This window comes from Neospora caninum, chromosome VI (genome assembly GCF_000208865.1).
Source record: "Neospora caninum Liverpool complete genome, chromosome VI".
NCBI classification, from domain to species: domain Eukaryota; phylum Apicomplexa; class Conoidasida; order Eucoccidiorida; family Sarcocystidae; genus Neospora; species Neospora caninum.
Genome location: NC_018392.1, coordinates 1,018,546 through 1,042,591, shown reverse-complemented (window position 1 = coordinate 1,042,591; position 24,046 = coordinate 1,018,546). Strand labels below are relative to the sequence as shown.

The 24,046-nt window shown below is 55.9% G+C and overlaps 1 protein-coding gene across 1 annotated transcript; it reads right to left on the bottom strand.

Moving 5' to 3' along the window:
• Window positions 1–344: 344 nt before the first annotated feature.
• On the bottom strand, window positions 345–23,827 carry NCLIV_016590 (conserved hypothetical protein; the record flags this gene model as incomplete). The annotated part of the gene is made up of 28 exons (XM_003881851.1): window positions 345–742; window positions 1,243–1,338; window positions 1,725–1,892; window positions 2,362–2,564; window positions 2,867–2,989; window positions 3,418–3,749; window positions 4,138–4,314; window positions 4,515–4,720; window positions 5,464–5,573; window positions 5,785–5,926; window positions 6,432–6,486; window positions 6,916–7,097; window positions 7,443–7,619; window positions 8,003–8,254; window positions 8,797–8,889; window positions 9,383–10,000; window positions 10,357–10,439; window positions 11,085–11,177; window positions 11,506–11,670; window positions 12,101–12,290; window positions 12,576–12,663; window positions 13,220–13,550; window positions 14,181–14,517; window positions 14,638–14,885; window positions 15,299–15,387; window positions 16,290–16,428; window positions 16,900–17,074; window positions 17,452–23,827. The coding sequence occupies 28 exons, from the start codon at window positions 23,825–23,827 to the stop codon at window positions 345–347; spliced, it is 11,646 nt and encodes a 3,881-aa protein (XP_003881900.1).
• Between the last annotated feature and the right edge of the window lie 219 nt (window positions 23,828–24,046).

Sequence of the window (24,046 nt, the reverse complement as noted above, 5' to 3'; positions counted from 1 at the left end):
GGGAAATTCAGACCTCTACGCGACTCTTTCTTCGTCGCGAGATGGACGACATGCCACCACACCGATAGGCGCGCCTACTCAGCGTCGCGAGCCTGTATGCCATACGGTGCATGTGGGGCTGCTTACGGTTAAATAGCGAAGGAACGCGGAACACGAAAACCAGGGTAACGAGAGCGCGGGTTAATGAAGGTCGCAGACTCGCGCGTGACGTGTACACGCACTTAGTCACCGGGAAAACACATGGATATATTTCGAAAAAGGCGTACACCGTAAAACCTGACGTGTGTTCAGAACCCCCCGCGTTTCTTGTGGGAGGTAGAGTGTTTGACGGGGAAACAGCCGCTTTAGGCTAGGAATCCAGCCTCCACCGCTAGCCGCCTTGCGAGGTCGTCCTCTTCTTGCGACACAGGGAGGCCCTCGATTTTATCCAAGTTGTAAGCTAAACAGGCAGACGACAGAGACTGGGCCACCAGACCCGCCTGGCCGCCAAACTTCTGAAGGGAAATCTCCGCAGCACGGCCCATCGTCCGCGTGGAAGTACGCCCAGAAATCCAGCCTTTTCCGAGAAGCCGCCGGTCGGCGTCGACGATTCTCGGCTCGGTCACATTCGTGCCTTCGTGGTCCTTGCTTTTCGCGGTGGACAGACCGGGAACATTCGCCTTGGACGTGTACTCTTTCTCTAGGGCGTCTTGGTAGATCAGTTGCTCGGTTAAACGAACGTTCAAATTCTGAAGCGAGATGCCTGAAACGGAAGGCGAAGGACGCGCAAAAAAAGTTGCACAGCAGACATGCCGACGAGGAAAACACAGGCAAAAGCGCGACAAAGCGGAAGACACACGCGATGCAAGGGCGGAACCCCGAAAGATGAGAAAACGGAATGCACGCGTCGAGTTTCCGTAACGCGGGAGAACGCCACACAAACACTTACCTGTCCAACTGTAAATGCACTGAATGAAAGCATTTCTTCTCTGAATCCCCTTTTCCACAAGAACAAAACTACCCTCGATGGTATGCATACTTGTACGCTGTGTTCGCGTTTCCACATATATACACACAGGTATGTGATACTGCATCATGATTGCCCCCCCCCCCCCTTTGAGATAGCAATAAGCTGTTGGTCGCGCACAACTAAACACCAAGATTAATAACCCGAAAAGTGCACGCATGAAGAGTAACGGACAGCCGCTTCGATATCCGGCGTCACAAAAGACAGGTCTCGGCATCTCTCTGTCATGGGCGTACCATTCCATACACAGCTGTTGATGAGGTCTGTTGAGTCGTCAAGGAATTCGTCGACGTCGGAAGGTTCCGCTGTTTCAATGTTGTATTCGAGGTAACCTGAGAAAACAGACATTGATTTGACGGCAGGAATCGAAAGCCGTGTTCAATGCTGGAGAGGCCCTCTTACAAACACGAAGAAAAGATGGGAAAACTCCAGAAAAAACTGCATTCAATGCAGTTCGTAGACGGTTTTACATGTAAATTCATATAAATATAGATATTCCCGACAGTCTCTTTCACAATGCACACATCCATGTACTGTCCATCTCTGCGTCTACTGTCATTCGGCGTTCTGTGTAACGCTTTGAGCTATCTCAGAGAAAGATGAATGTACACGTACGCAAATGTACGTGTACATTCATCTTTACACACCAGCTCCACAAATATCTACTTTTGAATGTGAATCGCTACACCATAGCTCTGTCTTGTTTTGTCTCTCTTACCGAGATGAGTCAAGTCAGGTTCGGTAACATCGAAGGCAGTCAGAGTACCGTGTTTTTTCTGTTTTCTCCTCTTCAGATCCTTCTTGTTTCTTTCCTGAAGCCTCTTCAGCCTATGATACTCTCGGAACCGTGCATTGTTCATGCGAACTTGAATCAGCTTTCGTACAGCTGCACATCGAACATAAAAACGACGTTCGGAAAAAAAGTGGCATTCAATAACGAGTTTTTGCTCGTTGGGAAGCGTCACCCACGAATATATAAACTTACCGCCGCTTCGTCTCTATATTACCGGTCGCAAAGATACTTGGAAAGTGCGTCGAATGCCATCGACAGGCCATTCACTCTTTTATTCTGTTTGCAAAAATCAGGAGTGTGCATGTTTCTCTACATAGCACTGCGCAAGACTGTGCAGAACTAACTATACACATGCATATACACGTATGCGCTCCTAGACACGCCTTTCTCTGTCTGTTGCCGAAGTAGTGAAAGAACACAGGGATGGACACTTCCTTCGCAACCCCTCTCCGTCCCGTCGTCGTTCTGTGGTATACATCCGTTCCTGTCTTTCACCCCTTTCTTACACATACTCATGAGGAAAAACATGAGCTATATGCTTTGTCTTCTGAGTTTTGCTTACTATCAATATAGAGCTCCCTCCGGGCTGCGTGAGAATGAAACAGACTCGGATCGAGATCTGTCCTTGCATACTCCTCATGCAAGAAAAAAAGGAAAATGCGCTTTTGGATGGGGCTAAAGAACGCCCGGAGCATGGAGATGAAAAAAAACAGGTCGTCTGGGGTTCCATTTTCTTCAACGATTCGCCTGATCATCCGATCGAACCTGGAAGAGAAAGAAAACAAGACACCAATACTACACTGATTCCTTTGCCTCCCTAGCTATCTACGAGTCTGCTTAGGTCTGTATCTACCTTCCGTTTTATGTGTCGATATTTCTTCTCTGTGCCGACCATAAGCTGCCTGTGCTCCGCACATACTTCAATACATGCCAGTTCACATGTATATATATATATATATATATATATATATAACTCGCTTTTCATGCATCTGGATGCCTATGCACGCATGCCGGCATACAAGGGCACGCACGAATGTATGCCGATCCGTCTAGGACGGGAGACTTACCAGACCGCAGGGAGGAGCCCCGGTTGTTTGCGGCAGTCCTCGATGCATTCTTCAAGCATGTCTGAGAAGTCAGCTGACGGCCGTGAAAAAACCAGCAGCGTCATCATCAGATTCCCGTGTTCCCTGACAAAAAACGGACCGCAACCCCCAGATTTGTTCACGCCTCAGCAGCGTTGGCCCCACGTGTGATCCCTGCACAGAGGAGCACGACGACCTTCACAAACTGCTCCCTGTCGGGGCACGTGCACATGCATACGCTCTAAACAAAAAAAGTTACATCTAAGTAGATATATATATATATATATATGGATATAAACATGCCTACGGAGACATCGACATTGATCTGGACATCTACGTCTACATGAAACGATATATATATATATATATATATATTGCTGACTTGGCTGCGTGTTTTTCAAAGCCTTGCATGTGTGTGTGTCTGCTCAAGTCCCGGCGGCAAGAGACACTCGATCCGTGAGCGCAGTTTTGACGGAACGCCAATCTTTTCCCTTGAAACCTTCGTAGAAACGCTGCGTGAAAAGCGGTCTTACCGACTCGGGAGGCTGCTGGGATCGGCTTTTACTGACGTCGAGAGGATTTCGGTGTCGGGAACAATCCGCGTTCCGTACTTGGAGGATGCTCGGTGGAACATAAAACAGTCGTCCAGATACACCGACCGATCCCTTTCATTTGCGTTTTTTCTTCTTTTCCCGGCGCGCTTCCCGGGAACGAGGCTCGACTCGTCGTCGCGACTCGCCACTTGCTTTCGGTCCCTCTCGTCTTCGTCCTTCAGGAGACTCTCTCGATCCATCGCCGCCAGTTTCTTGAGAAAGCCGGTGCCGCTCTGGCTCACGCAGAGGACGTACAGGCGATACGCGAGGGCCTGAGAACAGACGAAACCTTTTCCGAGCACCCGATGAGACCACCGAAAAGAGTAGCCGCCTCTGACGCTCGTGCTGGCCTCACACCGGTTAGCGCGGCGCACTGTCTCTGGATGCCACCGACTCGCAACTCGCTCGTCACGGACGAAAAATACGGGTGCTGTGTATCCTCTCCGACCCGAGAACCCTTCTCGACACTCGACACACTGCCCCTCCGAGAAAACAAAGTGTAGGATCCATCACGCACGTCTGAGCATGTGGATTGACCAAGGAGCATCCTTCCAGGAAAACGAACCTCCTGCTGTGCACGCTTTTGTCTTGCTCTCGTTCTACGGCGAGCGATATGCGAGCAGGCAAAGGAACCGAGTTGCTGCGCGTGCACGCGCTTACCCTTTGAAGAGGGAGAGAAAGATCACACATCTTCACCATCAGGGTGTGCTTGACTGCAGCGAGGAGCCGCCGAGTCCCCTGAGCTCGACTGTCCTGGTACAGCGCCTGCGTGACAACCAAATACTTTTCTCCACTGAGGAGTCGCCTAAAGAGAGTCGTGAAGTTCTTGACGGCGTTCTGCCAGAAAGGAAACAGACCAACCGACAGACGGGGACGCATGACTCAACGGGAAACGGTCAAACGCCCGGAGAAGCCGCCCGGCTGGCAGGACCACGCAAGCGGTGACATCTCGCCATACCTGTTTTTACCTACACTGCCCGTCTATCTCTCTCTAATAGACTTTGACCTTGGAACGTCTTAACACGCGCAGACGTTACCTGTCTGGACTTCCCGCGGCATCGATCACGCGCGACCGTCTCAACAATCTCGAGGTCTGCCGGCCCGATTGGCCGGTAGAGCATCAGTTCCCCGACGTCCACGGAGGCTGCTTTCCCGAACTCGCGCAGCAAAGTGTCTTCCCCGTCCATGAGTTTCAGGGGCGGCGCCACAATGTTCTCGCAGCCGATGGTTTGGTCCAGTTCCGCTGAGGAGAGAAGAGAAAGACACGCCAACGTGCGGGAACCACACACACATGTGGCGGGGCGCTCTCCACGATCTCAGCGAGGCCACACACACTCAGCACCGAGATCGACTTGACTGCGTGAGGGAAACAGCGGGGACCGCATGCAGTTCAGCGGCACGACAACAGCCTCCACGCGTCTTCAAGTCCACGCTGACCCTGTCGATGCGGAGCGCAGTACTAGACACAACGGCTGCATCGACAGACTGGGGCGCGAGGGGAGTTCGATACGCCACGGACTCAGGAGTTTTTTCACGCAAGACTCGACAGCCATCTCTTTCTCGAAGCATGACGAACTCGCTACGGCACTTCAACAGATCAGCGAGACCGATTGATATCGCTCGACGCCAGACACCGACGGGAGACGCATCCGCCGTGACCTATCTGCATTCGTGCACGCAGATATGCGGCTGTGGGGCAGACATGATACGCCCGCGGCGAGACACACATCCCCGGGTGACCGCGTCTCCTCAGTTCCACACACATGTACGCAGCGGCGTGCTCCGGCGGAGCGAGACAGGCTGCAGACGTGTGTGGTAGGTATGTGGGCAACATTCCTGTCCTCAAAATGCGCGGACCATGTGCAGATCGACGCCGATGGCCCCGGCAGCCTCTGGTGGCGTCCATGTGCCCCGCACGTGGCCGTGCTAACGTTCAGTTTGCCCGCCTTTTCACATCTCGCAGTCCTGTTCTATCTTCGTCCCTACCAACAAGGAAGAGGGCAGAGAGCGTGGCAGGGTGGTTTTCTCCGAGGCGCTCCTCGAGGACGGCCAAGGCGCCAGCGGCCTCCTTCCTGGCGTCATGGAATCTGCCGACTCTGCACCAGAGAGACAAGAGCCACACGTCTCGCGATCCGCTGAACCGCTCTCTCTTCCCATAGCCTCCTCTGTCTCTCTGTATCCCGGTTTCAGCGATCCCTCCGCTGCGTGTGGATGTTTACGTTCGCTTCCCTATTCTGTCGCCCTCAGGCAAACACGCGTGAATTGAACGAGGGGGACGCGAGAGAGCGTCGTCGCTAAAGCTCCTACTTTGACAGGGCCACGGCGAGCCAGTAGCGGTTCATGCACGTGACGAAGAATGGCAGCGACGGGTCCTTCCGGCCTCCACGAACTGCGTCCTCCAAAACCATGATCGCCTCCGAGAAACGCTGAAGCTCCATCAGGCTCTTCCCTGCACACATACCGTTAACTCCGCCGACGCACAAGGCTTCAGGGGGAGCAAAACGCCGGAACTCGCTTCCCCACGCGCGACAGGGAACAAAGTGCAACCGCGCCCTTCTGGGACCATATCAGCCCTTTTCTTACCCTCCCGTTCTTTCGCTCTGCGCCAGTCTCTTCCTTGTCATCCCGCGATGTTTCTCTTTCCCCCGTCGTTATTCTCGCTGTCCCTCGGCCTCGCGTGCCTCTGCGTCTCGACCGTGGCTTCGCCGTTCCCCTTTCTTCCTCCCACAGTGTCTCCCCGCCATCTCCTTCATGCCCCGCTTTGCCTCCCTTGCGAACGGAGCAGGGAAACTAGTGCTCGACCGCTTGGAAGCTGTAGTCATTAACACTGTTGTTTAGTGTAAGCATAGCAGCAATCCGGTAGTAAGATAGAAGATCGTAGCTAGTCTACCATATAAGATGTAAGTCGCTTGTGGAATAGCACTACCTATAATAATCAAGGAGCCCCGGCTTACCGATGAGGCGCAGAGCCGCGACGCCTGTCCAGTGACATCCATTTGGATTCACAGTCTGAAGAAGACACGGCGGGCACGACAGCGCCGGGGAACCACCGACATGACCGAATGAAGACAAACGGAGATCCCCCCCACGCGGAACAAAAGACACATGCCCAGAAGTGACGCAAAAGAATGAACTGCATTGGGCAGACAGCGAGATAGGCCTGTACGCACGCCTACTCCACTAACGGAGTGCATGCACGTGGGCTGCGTGCAGCAGGCAAAAAACGTGACAGGCGTTGCATCCGCAAGACAGCTCGAAGCGCGCCCATGGCCGTGGACATGCCGCTGCCTGATGGTACGCGCGAAACAGGGGCTGTGGAAAGGGCTAGATATCCAGACATTCTCAAGCAGAGAGCGAGGCGGGGAACCGAAAGCAGCGGAGAGATCGGGCGGAAAGCCAAGACGTTCACGAGATGTTTTTTTCCAGGGAAGAACGCACCAGCGCAGAAGAGTGGTACACCTTGAGGCCAGGAGGAATCGCCGCAGCGTATTGCTTGTGCTGAAAAGCAACGGCGGCGAGGAGGAGCTCCATGAGCATCAGCCGAAGCGAGAGGGGGCCTTCGAGGAAGAGGAAATCGGGAACGAGCTCCTTGTACGTTTGCACCATACCGTAAAGTTTCTCTGCACACACCGCGAAGAAACGGACACGCGACGCGCTTCAGACGACCACCGCTTCTCAAAACGGGGAGACGACCTCGATCTCCCACTTCACGCACGCACGAGTCGCGGCACGATCATGCACGCAGGAGCCCGACTCGTCGGGCTGCGGCGAATGCCGAGGTCGGAATTTAAACTATGCGCGACGCAAACACGTGGAGTTCACTTTGTACGCGTTCGATCTTGCACAGGCACGTTCACCCTGCACACACGGATGCGTATCCCCATAGAAACGAACAAAGACTGAGTGTTCAGAAAAGGGACTGGACCGGGAAAGCCCATCTCGCCGCTTTTCACCCCTGTGCCCACCTGTTTTCGCTTGGCACTGAAGTTGAATAAGCCTCGCGTCTCCATGGAGAAAGCCAATATCGGGCATTCTAGAGTGGATGTACACCGCAGCAGCATTCGCCTGCGTGATGTTGCCGTGCTGAAGAAGGACGTACGCGAGCTGCGTCACGATTTTCCCGATGGTCACAATGTCGCTGGCTGTCCAAAAAACCGAAAAAGGGGAAACCACAAAACCGGAAAAGATACACAGTTACAAAAAGAGACATGAACGGATGTGTTCACGCAAATATATATATATATATATATATCCAGACAAGACACAAACACACACAACGGTAGCTCCATTCCTACGGAAATGCACACACACACACACCAGACGCTGCGTCGCTGGAGCACGAGCTCCGTGCATGCTCAATGAAGGTGTATCCAGGTTTGTGGCGCCAGAAACAGATCCGGTGAATAAAGACAAGATCTCGTCAGTCCAGCTCGTCGTATATACTACCCAGGAAACGGTCGTTTTCCTATTCCTACGAATCCCGCTTCACATGTCGTTGAATACCAGATTTTCCCGGGGCTCTTACCAACCATCGTATGCAGCGTCAGAAAGAGTGCGAGACTCATTCGAAAGGCTTCAAAGATGAGGCATCTCTCAGAGTGCCCAAATTTCTTCAGACACCCTTTCCGCATGTGCTTCTCTGTTCGCTGTTCGAGCGTGTCCCGGTCCCTTCTTTGTCTCAGGTCCATTCGTTCCCACTCATGCGCCGCCTCCGTGGTTAGGGTCGGCGACCGCTTCAGCGACATGATACAATGAGGATGACACGGGTAGGCGACACCTGAAAGAGATTTGAAGAGAGAAAAACGAATCCAGTTTTCCAGGCGAGCAGGCAGACTCGCTAGCAGAAGGGAGCGCAAAAACGAATCAGGCGCGCGTGACGCAAACAGTGCACAGGACACTCCACCCGCGGAACGACAGAACTGAGAGGCCACACAAGACACTCCACGACGAACTCACAAATCAACGCTACACAGATATACACACATATACATATATATATATATATATATTTACATGCAAGTTTGCACATTCACATGTGGAACTATCCACCGCTGCCGATCAACCAGTCCGTGTGCCTCTCCCCCCCTCTCCGGTTTTGCATGCTCTGTGGGTGGATCTGCAGGAGAGAAACGACCGGCGTTTACGACCGCCTCCTGATCGACACGAGCTCCCGGCGCACGGAAGACACTCTCCATTTGGTGCACTGAGAGCCACGCGGATGTACGTGTGTGAGTGAAGAGAAGGAAAACGACAACAGTGGCGAATCCGTGTCTTTTCCGAGATGTCTGGAGAAACGGGGAGAAACGCCGAATGGCCTACCAAGGATTGAAGCCCGGATCGCCCCGTCTAGGCCGTGGGAGGCCATGCCGGCTGTTCCGTACACCATTGGGAGGCGACTCGCGACAGTTAGGCCTGAAAGACCCATAGATGGAGAGAAAAGACGCCGCGAGGCAACACACCAAAGATATCACACGAGACGGCGTCACGGTCAACTTGCTCCCGTTCCAACGCGTGAATGAAACCGTTCAAATCTGTAAACAGATATCGACTGATCTCGGAACGCATCCCCCCCGTCTTTCGCACTGGTCGCAGGGGGCTGTCGCTGTGCGGCTGCATGCGCTCGAACTCCGCGTTTTCGCCTCCTGGGATCCACCGTGGCTTCATTGTGTGGCGGGCCAAAAATTGTCGAAGCGGAACAGAGCCATGACAACTAATGTCGAACGGAAAAACCCAGAAGAAAACAGCCTGGGTGCGTAGAAAACAGGCAACCGAGGCCCTCGCAGCTCCTCCCTGGCACACCGTTGGAGCCATGACGCATATACAGGAACGGCACGCGACGGGGTTCCTAGCCAGTAGTCGACGCCGCACCCATTTCATATAGACACGACCGAAAGTGATTCGTTACCTGCTTTCATTTGATCGATCTTGACGTCGATCGAGATGTCCCCCGTGGAGGGGAAGCGTTCAGCCTGTTCCAGCGCGGTGCGAATAATGCCCAGGGAGGCCGGAACGATGGATTTCACTTGCGGGAAAAACCCCCGAAAGATGCGAAGAGACGCTATGCTGTTGTGCATCGCGCGTTTCTCCTCCCCGACTGTCTCCGGTCTCTCACAGACCGCACCCACATCAGCCTCCCGCGAGTTCCCCCATCCTTCCCCGTCCTGCTCGGCGTGACCGTCGTCCCCGGGGCCGAAGAGAGAGGAAACGGACGCGTCGAGGAGGCTCCTTGCTTGATTTCTCTCCGGTGCCGGCGCTTGCTGCAGCGGGGAGGAGGTTCCGAGCCTCGGGCCCTCAGCGGAACTCGGAAATCTGCTCGCGTCGGCTGACCGGGCCGCGTCGGTCGGAAAGGAACGCGCATTGTTTGTTACGACGTTGCGAATGAAGTCAACATGCGGAAAAAGGGAAATGTCCTGACACGACGTAAAGTGCGACAGGTCCGCCGTCGTGAACGGCAACTGGAGCACCAGAGACGCGTTCTCCCCTGCGTGCGTCTTTTGAAAAACAGTCGCCTCGAACTTCACCCCTGAAGATACACAATGCAGAAACCGCGTTCTCCGCTTCAAACGCAAGGACTATTTTATGCTTTTTTGGCGGACACATACACAGGTTATATAAACGTGAATATTTGTAGTTACGGGCATGTGTATATATATACATATACATATATATGAGTGCATATTCAAAATATATGTATATATATATATATATATGTGATGCAAATAGACCTACACGCCAGTGTTAGGAACAAATACCGAGGCGGATTCGCGACCTTGTCTAACCCCAAGCACAAATTCCTAGCCAATGACAACCACGCGGTAAAACGAAAAGCTCTTGAGAACGGGAAAGTCGAGCATTCACGCGCCTTCAAATCGCGCCTACCCAGGTGGAATTCCATGGCCTTGAAGAGAGAAGGAAGACAAACGCTTCGAGGGGTCACAGTGCCGACCAAGTCGACGCCGAATCTGGAAAAAAGACAAGACGGCGGTTACGCATTTGTGCCACAACATCGGAAATCCACAGCGCCGTCAGCATCGGCAGGCGACTCGTCGCCGAAACGGGTGCCAGTGGCTATACGGATGTTTCTGCACGACTCGCCTTTCCCACTTATCGAGAACGTTCTAAACACGAGCGGTGTTCACACACACACACACGCACCACCCGATGTACTGGTAGGTGGATGCAAAGTTTGGTTTCCTCCGCTCCCTACATAACGCCACATCTCCCGACGAACGTGTGCTTTCCCGCAACCATAGCAGAAACATGGAATGCATGTTTCCATTCACTCTGTGTAGCGGAACCGTTCTATTCAGCAGCGACGAAGGAGCGACTCCATTCTCACTCCACAGACGAATGTACAGATATATGTGCACTCTTTCACAAATGCATAAATATATATATATATATATATATATAGCGAGAGTACACACATCTCGTGAACAGAGCTTATGCGTCGGGTAGCTGTCTGTACGAGGATCGGAATAACCAAGAAGCTTGCATCTCGATAACAGCATGTATAGGTGTACTATGCACAACACTGTACGTGCACGAGAAACTTTTCACGCGCTCTTTCTGCGGCCATTTCCTCTCGAAAAGCGAAAGAGTCTTACACTTCAGCAACCTCAGGGAGGAGTTGTCCCTGCCAGAAGCTGCGCGTTTCTTCGGCGGTCCCCAAAACGATGTTGAAGAGAGCGACGATGGTGCTGCGAACGGAAAAGATCCTCCGAAAACACTGCAAACGATAAGGGTATTTGCAACCAAATGTGTGCACCCACGCAGGCTAATATATATATATATATATATATATATATACGTATATATTTATGCACATAGTCGTGTGTGTTTGAAGGAATGAGCACTGGGTATAACGACACCTTAACATCGTAGAAGGGACCTCCCGGGTTGCCCAGAGTTCACGCGAGTAGTTAGCGTCTAAAAGTACAAAAACGCGTATACACCGAAAACAGGGTTCGCACGAATCTCACCGTCCGTGTAGATACACCTAAGAAGGCAAACGCGTAGAGGTCTTACCTCTGAAGGAGCTCTCCCCAAATAACTCTTCTGTAGGTTTTCTTCCGCACAAGAAGTTCCATCTGCTTGAGGAAGAGATGCTTCGCTGCCCTCGCCAACATTTCCCGCAGGACCGCGTCTCGGAACACACTCCCCGCGAATCGACTGTACATGAGACCGAGCGACCTAAAGCACGAGAGAGCAAGTTCAAAAGCGCACAAACACTGAGATCAACCTACGGGTTCTGTCTCTCCAGAAATATATATATATATATATATATAAATGTATGCATGTATGTATATGTCTAGGCATGTGTGTAGCACTATAGGTTCCCACTTGTTCCCCTGCACCAGTAACCCGCCTATGCATCGAATTCTTCCTCAAAGACCGTAGATGTCTCATATGTACGTGCGTGTCTATCAGTGTGTGTGTGTGTGTGTGTGTGTGGTGCATCGGTCCATCTACCCACTCCGGGTAACGTATGAACATGTATATATTTGCATAGGTAAAAGTGCACAGATATGTGCATATGTGTATGCATGAATGCCTGTTGGCGAGAGCTTGCTGTCTAGAGGTTTGTGGAACTATGCAAAGGATTACGCCGCGTGGCTCTCACTTCATGTTGACGCCCTGTTCATGGAGAGCGTGCGAGACATCCGAACTGTCGAGGAAGTTCACGTGCAGCGCTTCGATGGTTGGTACAAGATCGTCCTCGACGCATTCGACGAGTGCGTCGTGGGCAACTTCGAGCAGCTCCACGCCACTGCCAGGCTTCTTGGCGCGCATGAATTTCGAGACCGTGTTCTCTGAACAGAGGAACCACCCGCAGTGTCCGAAACGGCGTTACGTCGCGTCCTCACCTTGAATACACCAGCCTCCTCTTGCTGGTGTCTGTGGGCACATTTGGGGGTTTGAGTCCGCTTCCCTCCGAGTCAAGCCAGAGAGTGCGGGGAACGAAGGGGATTCGCTGGGCACCACGAATCCGGTCCCTGCGCCTTTTTCGTCGGCAGTCAGCGACGACACAGAGAGACAGAGAGGTGAACAGGCCGTTTTTCGTTCACCCCGCGACCTCCTCTTTTGGCTCGCCTCACCCGTTTTTGCTGTCCAGGGAGCCGCCGCCGTGTTCGGCAGAGGAATGTCGAAGATTTGTCGCACGAATCGCTCGCGCATTCTGCGCGTCTGGGAAACACAGCAAACCGCGTGCACGTTCTTTTCTCACACGCAATAAACACACAGCGAGCCCAAAACACTTTGGACGCGTCCTTGCAGAGCGCCAAGGTCGAGCCGAAGACTTCGGTGCACAAAAAACGAGACCATGCACCCGTGGATCCTCCCGCAAGCACCGTCGCCCGTATGTGCTCTCTCTATCATCAAACAAAGACCTACAACGAAACCGAAGACAAACACCAACCAACACATTTCCAAACGCACACACACACGCACGCATATATATATATATATATATATATACATATATATACATACATAAATATATATATATATATACATAAATATATACATACATAAATATATACATATACATATATATATATATATATATATAAATGCGCCTCGGGCATGGGCGATTGGCTACACCGTGCAAACACATGTTGTTTGGAATGTCATCATGGTTTTTCTCAACGTTTCGTCATTTGTTTCCTAGAGACCCCTACACCGGGAAGGCGGTTCCCCATTTCCTTCCCGGCACCCGCTGCATCTTGCTTCGGGGTTTTACCGGGTGAACTTTTCCCTTGGTGACGGCGGGGGGGAGGAACTCCTGGAGGTTTCTCAGGACGCACAACTGATCAACTCTCGACCTCCACAGGTGGGTGCGGGGCATGCGGTACTTGGAGTCGAAGTCGGAGTGGCCAAAGGGGAAGGGGCATTCGAACAGGTTCAGCATCTTGGAGATGAACCGGAACTTTCGGTCCACGATTCGGTCGATTTTGTCGACTGCGTCGAGGGCGAGATACTCCGATCCGCGGGCTTTGCACTGCTGCACATAGAAGGGTAGTTCTTTCTTTAGACGCTCCAGCAACTCCTTCTCGACGCTGACCGGCTCGGGGCTAGACGGGAGGACGGGAACAGAGGCAGAACAAAAAACTCGCGAATTCGTTCTGTAGACGGAACGTGTGTGCAAGACGCAAACGGCAAGGGTCGGCGGAAGGAAGCCCCAGAAAGCGTACTGTGGAAGAGGCGCCAGGACATACTCCCATGCAAAACACAGCCGCGTTGACATCTGTCGAGAAACAGATCTGAACGGAATTCTGCTTCAATGTACGTTTTCGTACACGGGAAAGGGTAGGCCCAGAACTCGGAGGCTGGTCTACGTACCTCAACACGTACGGAGTAACGCCAGTTACGAAGGAACAGACACTACACACAGTCGACCTCGAACATATCTACATTTATATTCGAGTAGACACCTGGTCTGTGGCAGGACGGTGTACATATATACATATACATATATATATATATATATATACATATATATATATATATATATGGGTCCGTAGACGCTTTTTTCTGTCGAACGAATACAGGCCCCTCCGAGAAACAGTACAGATATAGGGATATCCCAGAGAGTATTCTGTGTGTTTCTGCGTCCGTCTTCCCCAAGGTCGTCCCCGTTTCCTTCATTTCATCTCTTCTCGCTTTCTGTCGCCTTCCGCTGTACGCGCGCGCGCGCAGCCTACTCGATGGGCATGAGCGGCTCCACCATGATCCGCTGGCCCGCGTAGTCGACGAGGGTGCAAACAGGGAGCGCGTAGTCGGTTCGGGAAACGTCGAGATTCTGCGTTTTTCTGGCAAACTGCAGATGCCGCCGGTGCACGTCGGACATGAGGAATTCCTCGGCTTCCGCGTCGCAGGTGAGATCCGCTGTCAAGTTCATCTGGTAGATGACGCTGGCTGCAGCCTGTCGCCCTTTGTAATCGTTCGCGTAGACCTTCCGAGCCGAACGCGTGGATATTCCGTGGCGGCGTGAGCCGTGGACGACAGTCAAGACCAGGCTGTCGAAAACAAACAGCTTGTCTGGTTCCCAGACAAGACAGAAAAAGAACGGGGACTGTGGGCGCGCGCTGGGGGTCAGAATCCGTGTGACGCGTGTGTGTGTGTGTGTGTGTGTCTGGCGCCTCTCACGCATGCGCTTACCGTCCTCAAATTTGGGTCTGTAGACTCTCCAGACGACCGGCAGGTTCTGCGGTGTGACCTCGACGAAGCACCCTGCGACACCGGGCTTCGCCTGATCCACGGTGCTCTTTCGCTTCGCGCCGCGTCTCTCGTCTCCCTCAGAAGCTAAAAATTCCTGGTTCGAGGCGGCGTCGAAATCTCCCGCAGGGTACGTGTGCGAGAGCACGACTGCCGCCGCGCGCGCCGCCGCTGTAAAGTATCCGATTTCTCTGGAGCGAAACCCGCACGGAAGCAAACCGACGCCATCTCGCGGAGACACCCGGACCGAATCCAGGACGCGCTGCCGCGTCGGAGGGCTACAAAAACGCGTCGACGCAAACCCAGCAGACGGCCAGTCACGGGCATACACGCATGCATGTGCATCGATAAAGAAAAGACGTATCTGTGCGAATACAGGAACAGGTACACGCGACAGAACAACCAGAGGTACAAGAGGTATGCAGATCCGCCTGCTTGGCAGGGCCATGTATACTTGGACGTGTGCCGAAGCAAAATGAATTACACAAGTAAAAAATGGAGAGTTTTACGTGCATATGCAGCTAGGGATTTAGAAATGCATGTAGGCGACACCCAGGTTGGTCTTGATTAGAAGCACACGCTGGGGTTGCCCGATTCTCCTCACTTGCAAAGGAGCAGTTCTTGATCGGCCCACTTTTCCCGGGCCTCGAGGCCGACCCTTTGAGACTCCTTCACGACTTGGCGGAAGCTCCACTGGAGGCGGTCATGCCAGTTGCTGCTCAGGAGAGAAACGGAATTCGGCCCCTGCAAAAGACACAGTCCGGAGTCGCCACGCCGTCGTCTCGTTGAGCCGTTTCCCTTTCGAATGCAGCGTGTGGTTTCTCACGAGAGACTCAGGGCTGCCCACAAACGAGGATGACCGTTCTGAAATCTGTACATATTGAGGCATCGAGACGGCCACGCAATCTGCGACGAGATTCACGCGCCTCTTTCCAGAGATGGCCCCGAACAACGGCCCTTCCACACGGGGCAAAAACGCTGGTTCTACGGCTATTTAAGGCATCCCTGGCAAGCTCTTTTTCATGACGCGTGCACCTTCCCTTCAATCTCTTCGTCCCTCTCACCCCCCGGTCACAGCCCTCAGACAGCGTGTGCTGCTGCTCACGCACTCTTCTCTGTATCCAGGTTTAGCTTCGCATGCCCTATCTCTCTGACCGGTTTCGTCACGGCCGTTTTTCCCAAAACACAAAAGTGCACGCACGACATCGCTGCTTTCTCCACCGGGATCCCAAGTAGACGCCAGCATACAGCTCATCCCTTCGCCCCCCCCCCCCCCCATTCCTCGCCACACACGTCACTGCTGCGGACACATACTTTTACCTGCAAATGCATATATATATATATATATATATATACGCATATAGGTACAGATGCACTTGCACATATGTACCTGTGCGTGCTCACGCCAGTCTCGGTTATATTGCATGCAAGTATCCATGGGTATGCACACACGCGTGCCTAGGCCGGGCCCCGATATGTAGAGGTCAGGCGCGAAAGACACGGTTCCAGCGGCGTCTCGCGTTTCGCGCTTTTCCTCGTCTCTTCTGTTCACAGTCTGGAATCCTGTCTCGCAAAGGCCCGTTCAGAGTGCCTACCGGCAATTCGCCCCGCAAAACGCCTGCAGCCCCGCGGGTGCCGACGAGCTCGTAGCTGCTGAGCAGAGACACCGTGAAGAACGAGTCGAGAGCCGCTCGCCACCAGTGCGATGCTCGCCAGACCGCGTCCGTCTTCAACCTAGAGACAAGGACCGGAGAAACGAGGACGCAGGGACTGAACTGGAACGGTCGAGGGAAAGCGGCAGCCACGAGGGGGAACAGGGCTCTCCACAAGGAAGTAGGGAGACGGAGGAAAGTTGTGACGACGAACCAAAAGTGAAGGGGACGGTCTAGCCGTTCTTGCTTTCGTGCTGTGGACACCCGCTGGTCGGTGCGAAGCAGAGGACGCAACGCTTTGTTCCCGTCTCATGTCTTCCTTTGCATGCGATGGCCTCGCTTAAGAAGGGACACCAACCAAGATAGGACTGTCGCTTCCCCTTCCTCGGAGGCCCGTCGAGGGGCCACAAAACGGCCGGATGAAAAAAACAGCGATTCGGCCAAGGGCTACAGTCGAAACAGCGACGCCGTTCCGAGGGAACGCGGGATCCAAGACCCGCCGCTGTCCCAAGGAGAAAGATTCAAAGCGCCTGTCTTTTTTTTCCTCTCTTACCCGGCAACGATGTCCCTGGCCCCTCCGTCGGCCTCGCTTCCTCCCGCTCTGTCGCGTCCGCGAAGCAGCCGGTCCTTGCTGTCGTCTCGGCTTCTCTCCCCGGCGTCTTGGCTGCTGGCTCTCCGGGAGAGCGCAGACGACTGGGCGTAGCCTTGTCTCGCATACCCTTTGTCCGCTGCAAGAGAAAACCAGAAGACAGCCACGACAACACGGCGGAATGAACGCACACCCTCCATCGCGGACCGGGGCGCACGCGACGCGCCCAGGCGAGAGATGAGAGAAGAAAACCACTTGGCGAGCATAAACGTGGAAGAAAAAAGAAAGATGCCCGCCAATAAGCGAGGGCAGATGAGGAAAGACGAGAGACAGCACACGCCTAGACCCGCCAGGACAGACGCTCGCGTCGAGAGACAAGGGAGGCGAATCCGAAAGTGGAGACAGAGAGAGAGGCACTGAGACGAGAGGCAGAGACGGTCAACGCTGAGGCAACCAGGAGAGGCGCTGAGAGAAAGTTCAACGCAGTTCACTCAAGATCGAAAGGGGACAGCTTACATGCATACGAATGCAATATTCCACCGCGTGGATGTTCCTTGGGTTCTTCGTGCTCGGCTGTTTGGTCGGCTGCTCCCGGCAAATTCGCGACTCCAAATCCGGCCTTCCCACTGATTTTCTCTCGCTTGCTGGCTTGCAGGTTCGCTTTCGGTTCCTCGCCAGCAGTGGGTGTTCTTGCTACCATCGGCTCCTCAAGCTTCTCCCGCGACGTTTGATCTGTCCCTTTCGTTACCGCGAGGCTTCCCGCACGTCGTGGTGACGTCTCCCTTTCCTCAGAGACATTCCTGGCCGGACGCGACGAGAGAAGACTGGAATTCTCGCTGAACTTTTTCCGCCCGAGCTGCGTCATCTCCGTCGCGTGCTCTCTGTCTTCCTCTCCGTCAGTCTCAATTCGCAAAGCGACTCGAGTGCCTCCTGCTCCTTTTCTGGTCTTTCCGTCGCCTCCTCGCGCGACTCCTCCCAAGGTTCCGGCTTCCGTCTCTTCTCCACTCGCCACTGCGTGCGGATTCCTGTCTCGCTTCGTCTCGCCTCCCCTCTGGAGACTTGTCAGCAACTGCAAGTCCTCGACGACACTCCCGTCGGAGCTTAAGTCCGCATGGCCTCCTCGTCGCGCGGCGCGGTCTCCCGCCCTCTTGGCGTTCTGTCTGCTTCGCGGCCGAGGCGAAACAGACTCCGACGAAGCACGAAAAGAAGAGGAGGACTGCGAAGAGGCGGAAGAACTCAAAGGAAAGCGACTGTGCGACACGGGCGCGCGAAAAGCCCGACGAGGTGCGCGTCGTTCTTCCTCGGACGACTCATCTGTTTCAATTCGGAGCCGTGAACCCTGAAGCAAGCGCCGGAGGCTAGACCGATCTGGGTCTCTGCTGGCTCGGTGCTCGTCTCTCCGTCTCATGTCCACTTCGTCCTCCTCGTCGGTCTCCACCGTTATAGACAAAACGGACCGCAACCCCCGCGCCTGTCGCTCTCCCGCGGGAAAACCTGCTTTCACGTGAGGCCGCTCCTGTCGCCGCTTGGGAAAGAGCCGAGTAGATGTCTTTTCTCTCTCTATCCGCTGTCTCGACGGGGCGGACGGTAGAGCGCGTACACCGTACGGAGTCGATCTCCGCGGCGAGCTTCGCGTTTCACCCACCTTCTCGTCGCCTCGTCTCTCCTCCCCGCCTGCCGCCGCCCCCACCGAGACCTTGCCGCGCGTTTGCCACTCCGCACCGGCCTCCGTCTGCTCTTGAACCCGAGACGGCGGGGGCCGTCTCGCTCCTCCCTGTTTCTGCCTCCGCTCTCGCTCGCCTCCTTTGCGCGCCTCGCTTTTTTCGAGTTGTCTAAGCGGCTTTTCCGCTCCCTTGCAGTCGTCCCTCTCTCCTCCCGGCCCCCCCCTTCTTTCCTCTCGTGCCGCGTTCGATCCCGCGACAAACGCCGACCCTTGTGCGATCTCAGCCGCAGCCTCAGCCTGTCGACTCGGCGGCCCGCGGGCCCCCCGCGCGCATGAGACAGGACGAGCGTGGAGTCGCATAGCGGGCGATGTGCGCGAATCAGGGAAAGCCTCCGACGGCTTCGCCGGCAACACGCTCGACTGCTTCGCCTTCTGGTCCAGGCATCCTTCTCTCTCGCACGCCTCCCCGCCGGCCCTCCAGTGCGGAAACGCCCCGGGCCAAGCCCCACACGGAGACGGCAAAGAGAGACGCCTGTCCGCCTGGGAAGAAGGCGAAGCCTGCGCGTCCGGAGGCGCCACCCGAGTGCTCGCAGGCGACCGGCTCTCGCGCGTCCCTGCCTCAGTCGCGGTCGTGCACCTCCAGACGATCTCTGCGGCTCCGGAGGCCCGCGCCGAGAAGCCCGGGGCGGTCGGAGGCAGCGGCAGCGCCAAGGAATGCCGTCGCTGCGGGGCGACCGCGCCAGAGCGAGAGTGTGACGAGAGAGACGAAGCCGAGGGCGAAACCTCCCGTAGGGGGACACCCGAAGCAGAAGAGGGGCTCGAAGGCACGCGACCAGGGACGGTCTTGAGACACTCGGGGAGGCGCCAGGCAGCCACCGCACGCGTCGAGACTTCCTCACCCGCGTCTTCGTCAAAGTCGTGAGACTGTTCCTCTTCGTCAGAAATGCTACGATACAGCCCTTTCTCTCTGTCAAGCCGATGCACTTTGTCCGCCTCGCGTTTCCGGCCGTCCGCTGTGTCTCCACCCTCGTGTTCCCACCCCGCGGCCTCAAGGCCCCCTCTTGCATGCCTCGTCCTCGAACCTCCTACAGGCCGACGCAACTTCTCCGCGCCGGGGTGCCGCTTTTCTCTGTGCAGAGTTCCCGCTCGTTCTCCGGGTTCCTTCCACCTTCCTTGGCCTGTGCTTCTCGCCTCTGCCATCTCACCTCTCCCCGAAATATCTTCGCACGTCGATCTCCATGCGACATCGCCGCTAGCACGCCCGCCGACCTGTGACAGAACGGCAAAAGACGCGCTGCGACCAGAAGGCCGGCCTGCTCGGTGTCCCAGGATTGCCTTCTCCTGTCTCTCCCTGTCTCTCTCGCCCTCTCCAGCCGCCTCTGTCGCCTTCGCGCGCGCCGCCGTTCCGCCCCGACGGAGCCGAGCTTGGCGTCCACCGGAGGCAAACGGCGAAGAACCGGAACTCGAATGGTCCTCAGGCGACGCAGCAACCGCAGGGCTGCACAGAAAGCGCGTTTGCGCCGGGGCACCGACGGCGACATTATCCTGACGCCTTCCGCCGGGTGCTTCCGACCGACAGAGTGAGGCAGTCGCAGTTGCCGCTGCCGGAGCACGAAGCTGGTCCTGTCCCCCTCGAAATCGAGGAACCCTTTCCTCCTGTCTCGTAAGCCTCGAATCGGTTCCGGCTCCTGTCTCGCCGTCGCCTTCTTGAGGCCTCGCGATTCGACTTGCCCGCTCGTCTCCCCAAACCTCAGATCCGCTCTGCTCCTCCGCTTCCACCCTGTCGTCTTCGACGCGCAACCGCGACGGTCGCCGCGGATGTAGGCGAGTTTCCCCTCCGTAGGATGCGTCTTCCTCGTCCGTCAGGAGGATCGCTGGAGCCTGGTTCTCCCGTGCTTTCGCCGGGGTTTCTCGTCCGCCTTCCGGGCTCGAAACGCGTCGCGCTCCCCCGAGCCCCTGCCTCTCCGTGGCCGCCCAAGCAGAGACATTCGCGCCTTCGCGGTCGCCGAGAGGCTCGACTGACGCCGCAGGTGTAGCGGGGATGGGGAACGCGTCCCCGGTTTCTCGCTCGTCGGCGCAAGAGCAAACGACGCCGACGTTGGTAGTCAGACGACTCTCGCTGCCGTCTTCCTCGAACTCCACGAAAAAGGACGGGGCCCAGGAAGCTGCGCATGACGCGGGCAAGAGCGAAGACACGAGAGGCGAGGGAGAAGCCCGGAGAGCCGCCGCAGGGTGGAGGGTGTCTCCTTCCTGGTCCGAGAGTTCCACCACGACTTGTGAATCCGAAGCTTGTCGGTAACTCGGAGAGAGATACGGCGAAGACACAGCCAGAGGGCGGGCTGGGCTGCCGCTACGCGCGGCCAGGGCCGGCGAGGAAGATCGGGAGACACGGCCCAACATGTCGTTTCCGCACGTCCCCTGAAGCCTCGCATCTGACTCGCTGCGCGCTCTCTCACGACGTGACTCCTCTATCTGCGGCCCTCCGCAGTCGTCTTCGTTGTCTCCTGCTCCACCGGCCTCTCGACTCGCTCCCTTGCCTACGTTCGCTTCTTCTCGTTCCCGTTCGTGGACAACTCCTCGATTCGCGACGCTTTCTCGGCTCTCTTCGCGGGGGCCCTGCCTCCCTTTCTCTTCTCGTTGCTCCCGGCTTGCTGGGACTTTCTTCCTCGGCTTCCCACTCTCGCCTGCTATCCGCTCCTCTCTCCGTCCTGGCGCTCGTCTCTCCTCTCCCTCCGAGGTTCCAGTTGATCCAGGGACTGCGCGCCTCATCTCTTCCTCGCCAGTTCCGGTCCCCCCTCGGTCTAGAGCTACAGCCGCACCTGGGCGCGATGAAAAAGACGAAAACTCAGCGGACGAATCCGACAAGGACGGAGAATCCGACAAGGACGGAGAATCCGACAGAGCGGCAGAAGCACAGAAGGACGGAGAATCCGACAAGGACGAAGAATCCGACAAAGCGGCAGAAGCACACAGGGATGAAGAAACAGCCGAAGCCTCAAGGGATTTTTCCTTATCCATGCACCGAGACGCCAACGACAGCTCGGCTGCTTCCCTGAATGTCGCAGTTCGTGGAGCCCCCGGTGCCTGTTGGTGTTGACTCTCTTCATCAGCGAAGGCTCCCCCCCGTCCGTGCGGCCATTTGCCCCGGTCGTGCCCGTCTCTTCCATCGTCATCTTTCGCCTCCTCGCTCTCCCCCTCTGGCCTTGCCGCCCGCTGCTCTGGACAGCCTGCGTCTTCTGCCCACCGCGGAGTCTCTCCCACGTCGCGGCGTCTTCCCAGCCGTGCTCCAGCGACGTCAGCAGGGTGCGTTCCTCCACACGCGACTTCGTCCGATTCCACCGGTTCGCCTCGAGCTTCCTGCGCCGCCGCATCCGTCGCAGGCCTTGCGTCTGAGCTAGACAGAGACCGCCGAGGCGCGCTCACGTCCATCGAAGTTGCAGATGACGCCACGCTGACGAAGAGCGGCAGCCGGGGCGAGGCCGCCAGTCCGTCTCGGCTCGGTCGGCGAGGACGCGAAGGGAGGACAGTGCGGACGCAGCCAGGCCACGGAACGGAAGAGGAGACAGAGGAGGGCGCAAACAGAGGCGACGAGGAAGCAGGCGTAGCACGGGGCGACGCCTCAGGCTGTGAAGCACAGGCAGGAAGGCGCGCCTGGTCGCTCGGTTCCCTCGTGGAGTCCGGCGCACCTCCGGAATGTTCCTGTCCAAGAGTGGGGAAAGAAGCTCGGCCGCCTGACGCGTCAGAGTCTCGCCACTCACTCCCGGCGTTTGCGGGCTTAGTGGAGGCAGCTGCGTCGTGTTTTCCACCTTGAGTCCTCATGCTATCTGCAGCTTTCCTCACAAACCTCCGCTTCGTTCTCTTGCTCCCTCTCCCCTTCGCGTTTGTCCTCTTGTGCAACAGCGAAGGCCGCAGAAAGCAGAACCGATGCGATGGAGGGTCACGGAGATCGACTTCGGTCCGGATGGCGAGAGCGCAAAAGGAGCGTGGAGAAGCCGGAGACCCCGGAAGCTGAGCCTCCAGTCCGCTTTCAACATCTCCGTCGAAAGCGGGAGACCACACAGAAATAGGCGAATCGGGAGACGACGGAAGCGACGAAACTGTCGCAGAAAACACTTGGAGAAAGGCCGAAGCGGAAGAAACGGACGAGGCTGGAGATGCAACGCTGGCTCCAGAAGCACACAAGGCAGAAACGACAGCCGAAGCCTCAGACGGAGACGAGGATGCGACGGGCGACAAGGAAGCTGAGGAAACGGAGCCGGGACCGAGCCAAGACCCCGGCTCGGGTTTCGGAGGGCATTGGCTTTGATCTGGCAAACACACCGGTTCGCTCGCTTTTCCGCCTCGGCCCGACGATTCTGCATCGACGTCTTCCTCCTTCGCACCTACACGTGCCTTGCTGCTGACCTTCTGTTCATCGACTGCTCCAGTTTTTTTTTGGTCCGATGTGTCTTGCTGCTCCCCTAGGTTCTTCTCCGGCTCTTCTCGATCCTCTCTGTCTCCTCTAAGCCCTCCCTCGCTCTTCCCTCCTTCCTCAACTGCTTCTCGCAGTTCCCGCCCGTCATCTCGCTCCTCGTGATCGATCTCAAGATTCTCTGTCTCCTTTTCTTCTGCGTGTTCTGATGCAAACGCTTCCCCCCCGTCGTCACCCTCGCCAGCCTCAACGGCAGTGCTTCGCACTACCAAAGCGATCAACGGGGAAAGGTCATCGAGCGCAGACATCTCTGTGTCTCTTTCACACGCTGCGGCGCCTGGAGGGGAAGGCGTCAGCCACGTCCTCCGTCCTTTTTCCTCTCTCTCTCCTTCACTCGATCGCTGTCCCTCTTCCTGGAGCTCGCATTCGCTCCGTCGCCCCCTCCTTTCCTCCACGATTTCCTTCTGTGCCTGTTCCTTTCCGTGTCCCTTCCCTTTGTCTCTGCCTGGTTCCCCATCTTGGTCCCGCATTCCTTCCGCGCATTCGCCTCTCCTATCCCCTTCGGCTATTTCCATGTCTCGGTGTTCCCTCGCATTGCTGTCCTGTCGGGCTTCCGCGATGGGCTGTCGCAGAAACAGCGAAAACTGTGGGAGGGGCCTTTCCGGCGCGCCTTTTGAGACAAAAGCTACACTTGCGTTCTGGACTTTGATTCCTGAAACCTTTCTTTTCCATGACGCCTTTTGCTCTTCGCCCTCGGCCTCATCTTGACGACGTGGCTCCCCGTCGTCACATTCACTGTCTTTCTCTTGCTGCCTCATGGGGCAGGGCGAGTGCGGCAAGCTGGGTTTTTTCAGCACGGTCCGTCCTTTTCTCTCTCCTGCCGCCACGCATTGGAGCTTCTCTTTGAGAGAAGCCGAAAAGGACCCCGCCCGCTCGTATTTCTGAACCGCCTCCCTCACGCGGATAGTGGAAATCTCCACGCTCGGATTCCCCTCTGTTTTTTCCTCCCTCGATTTCGGGGGGGAAGGAAACGGATT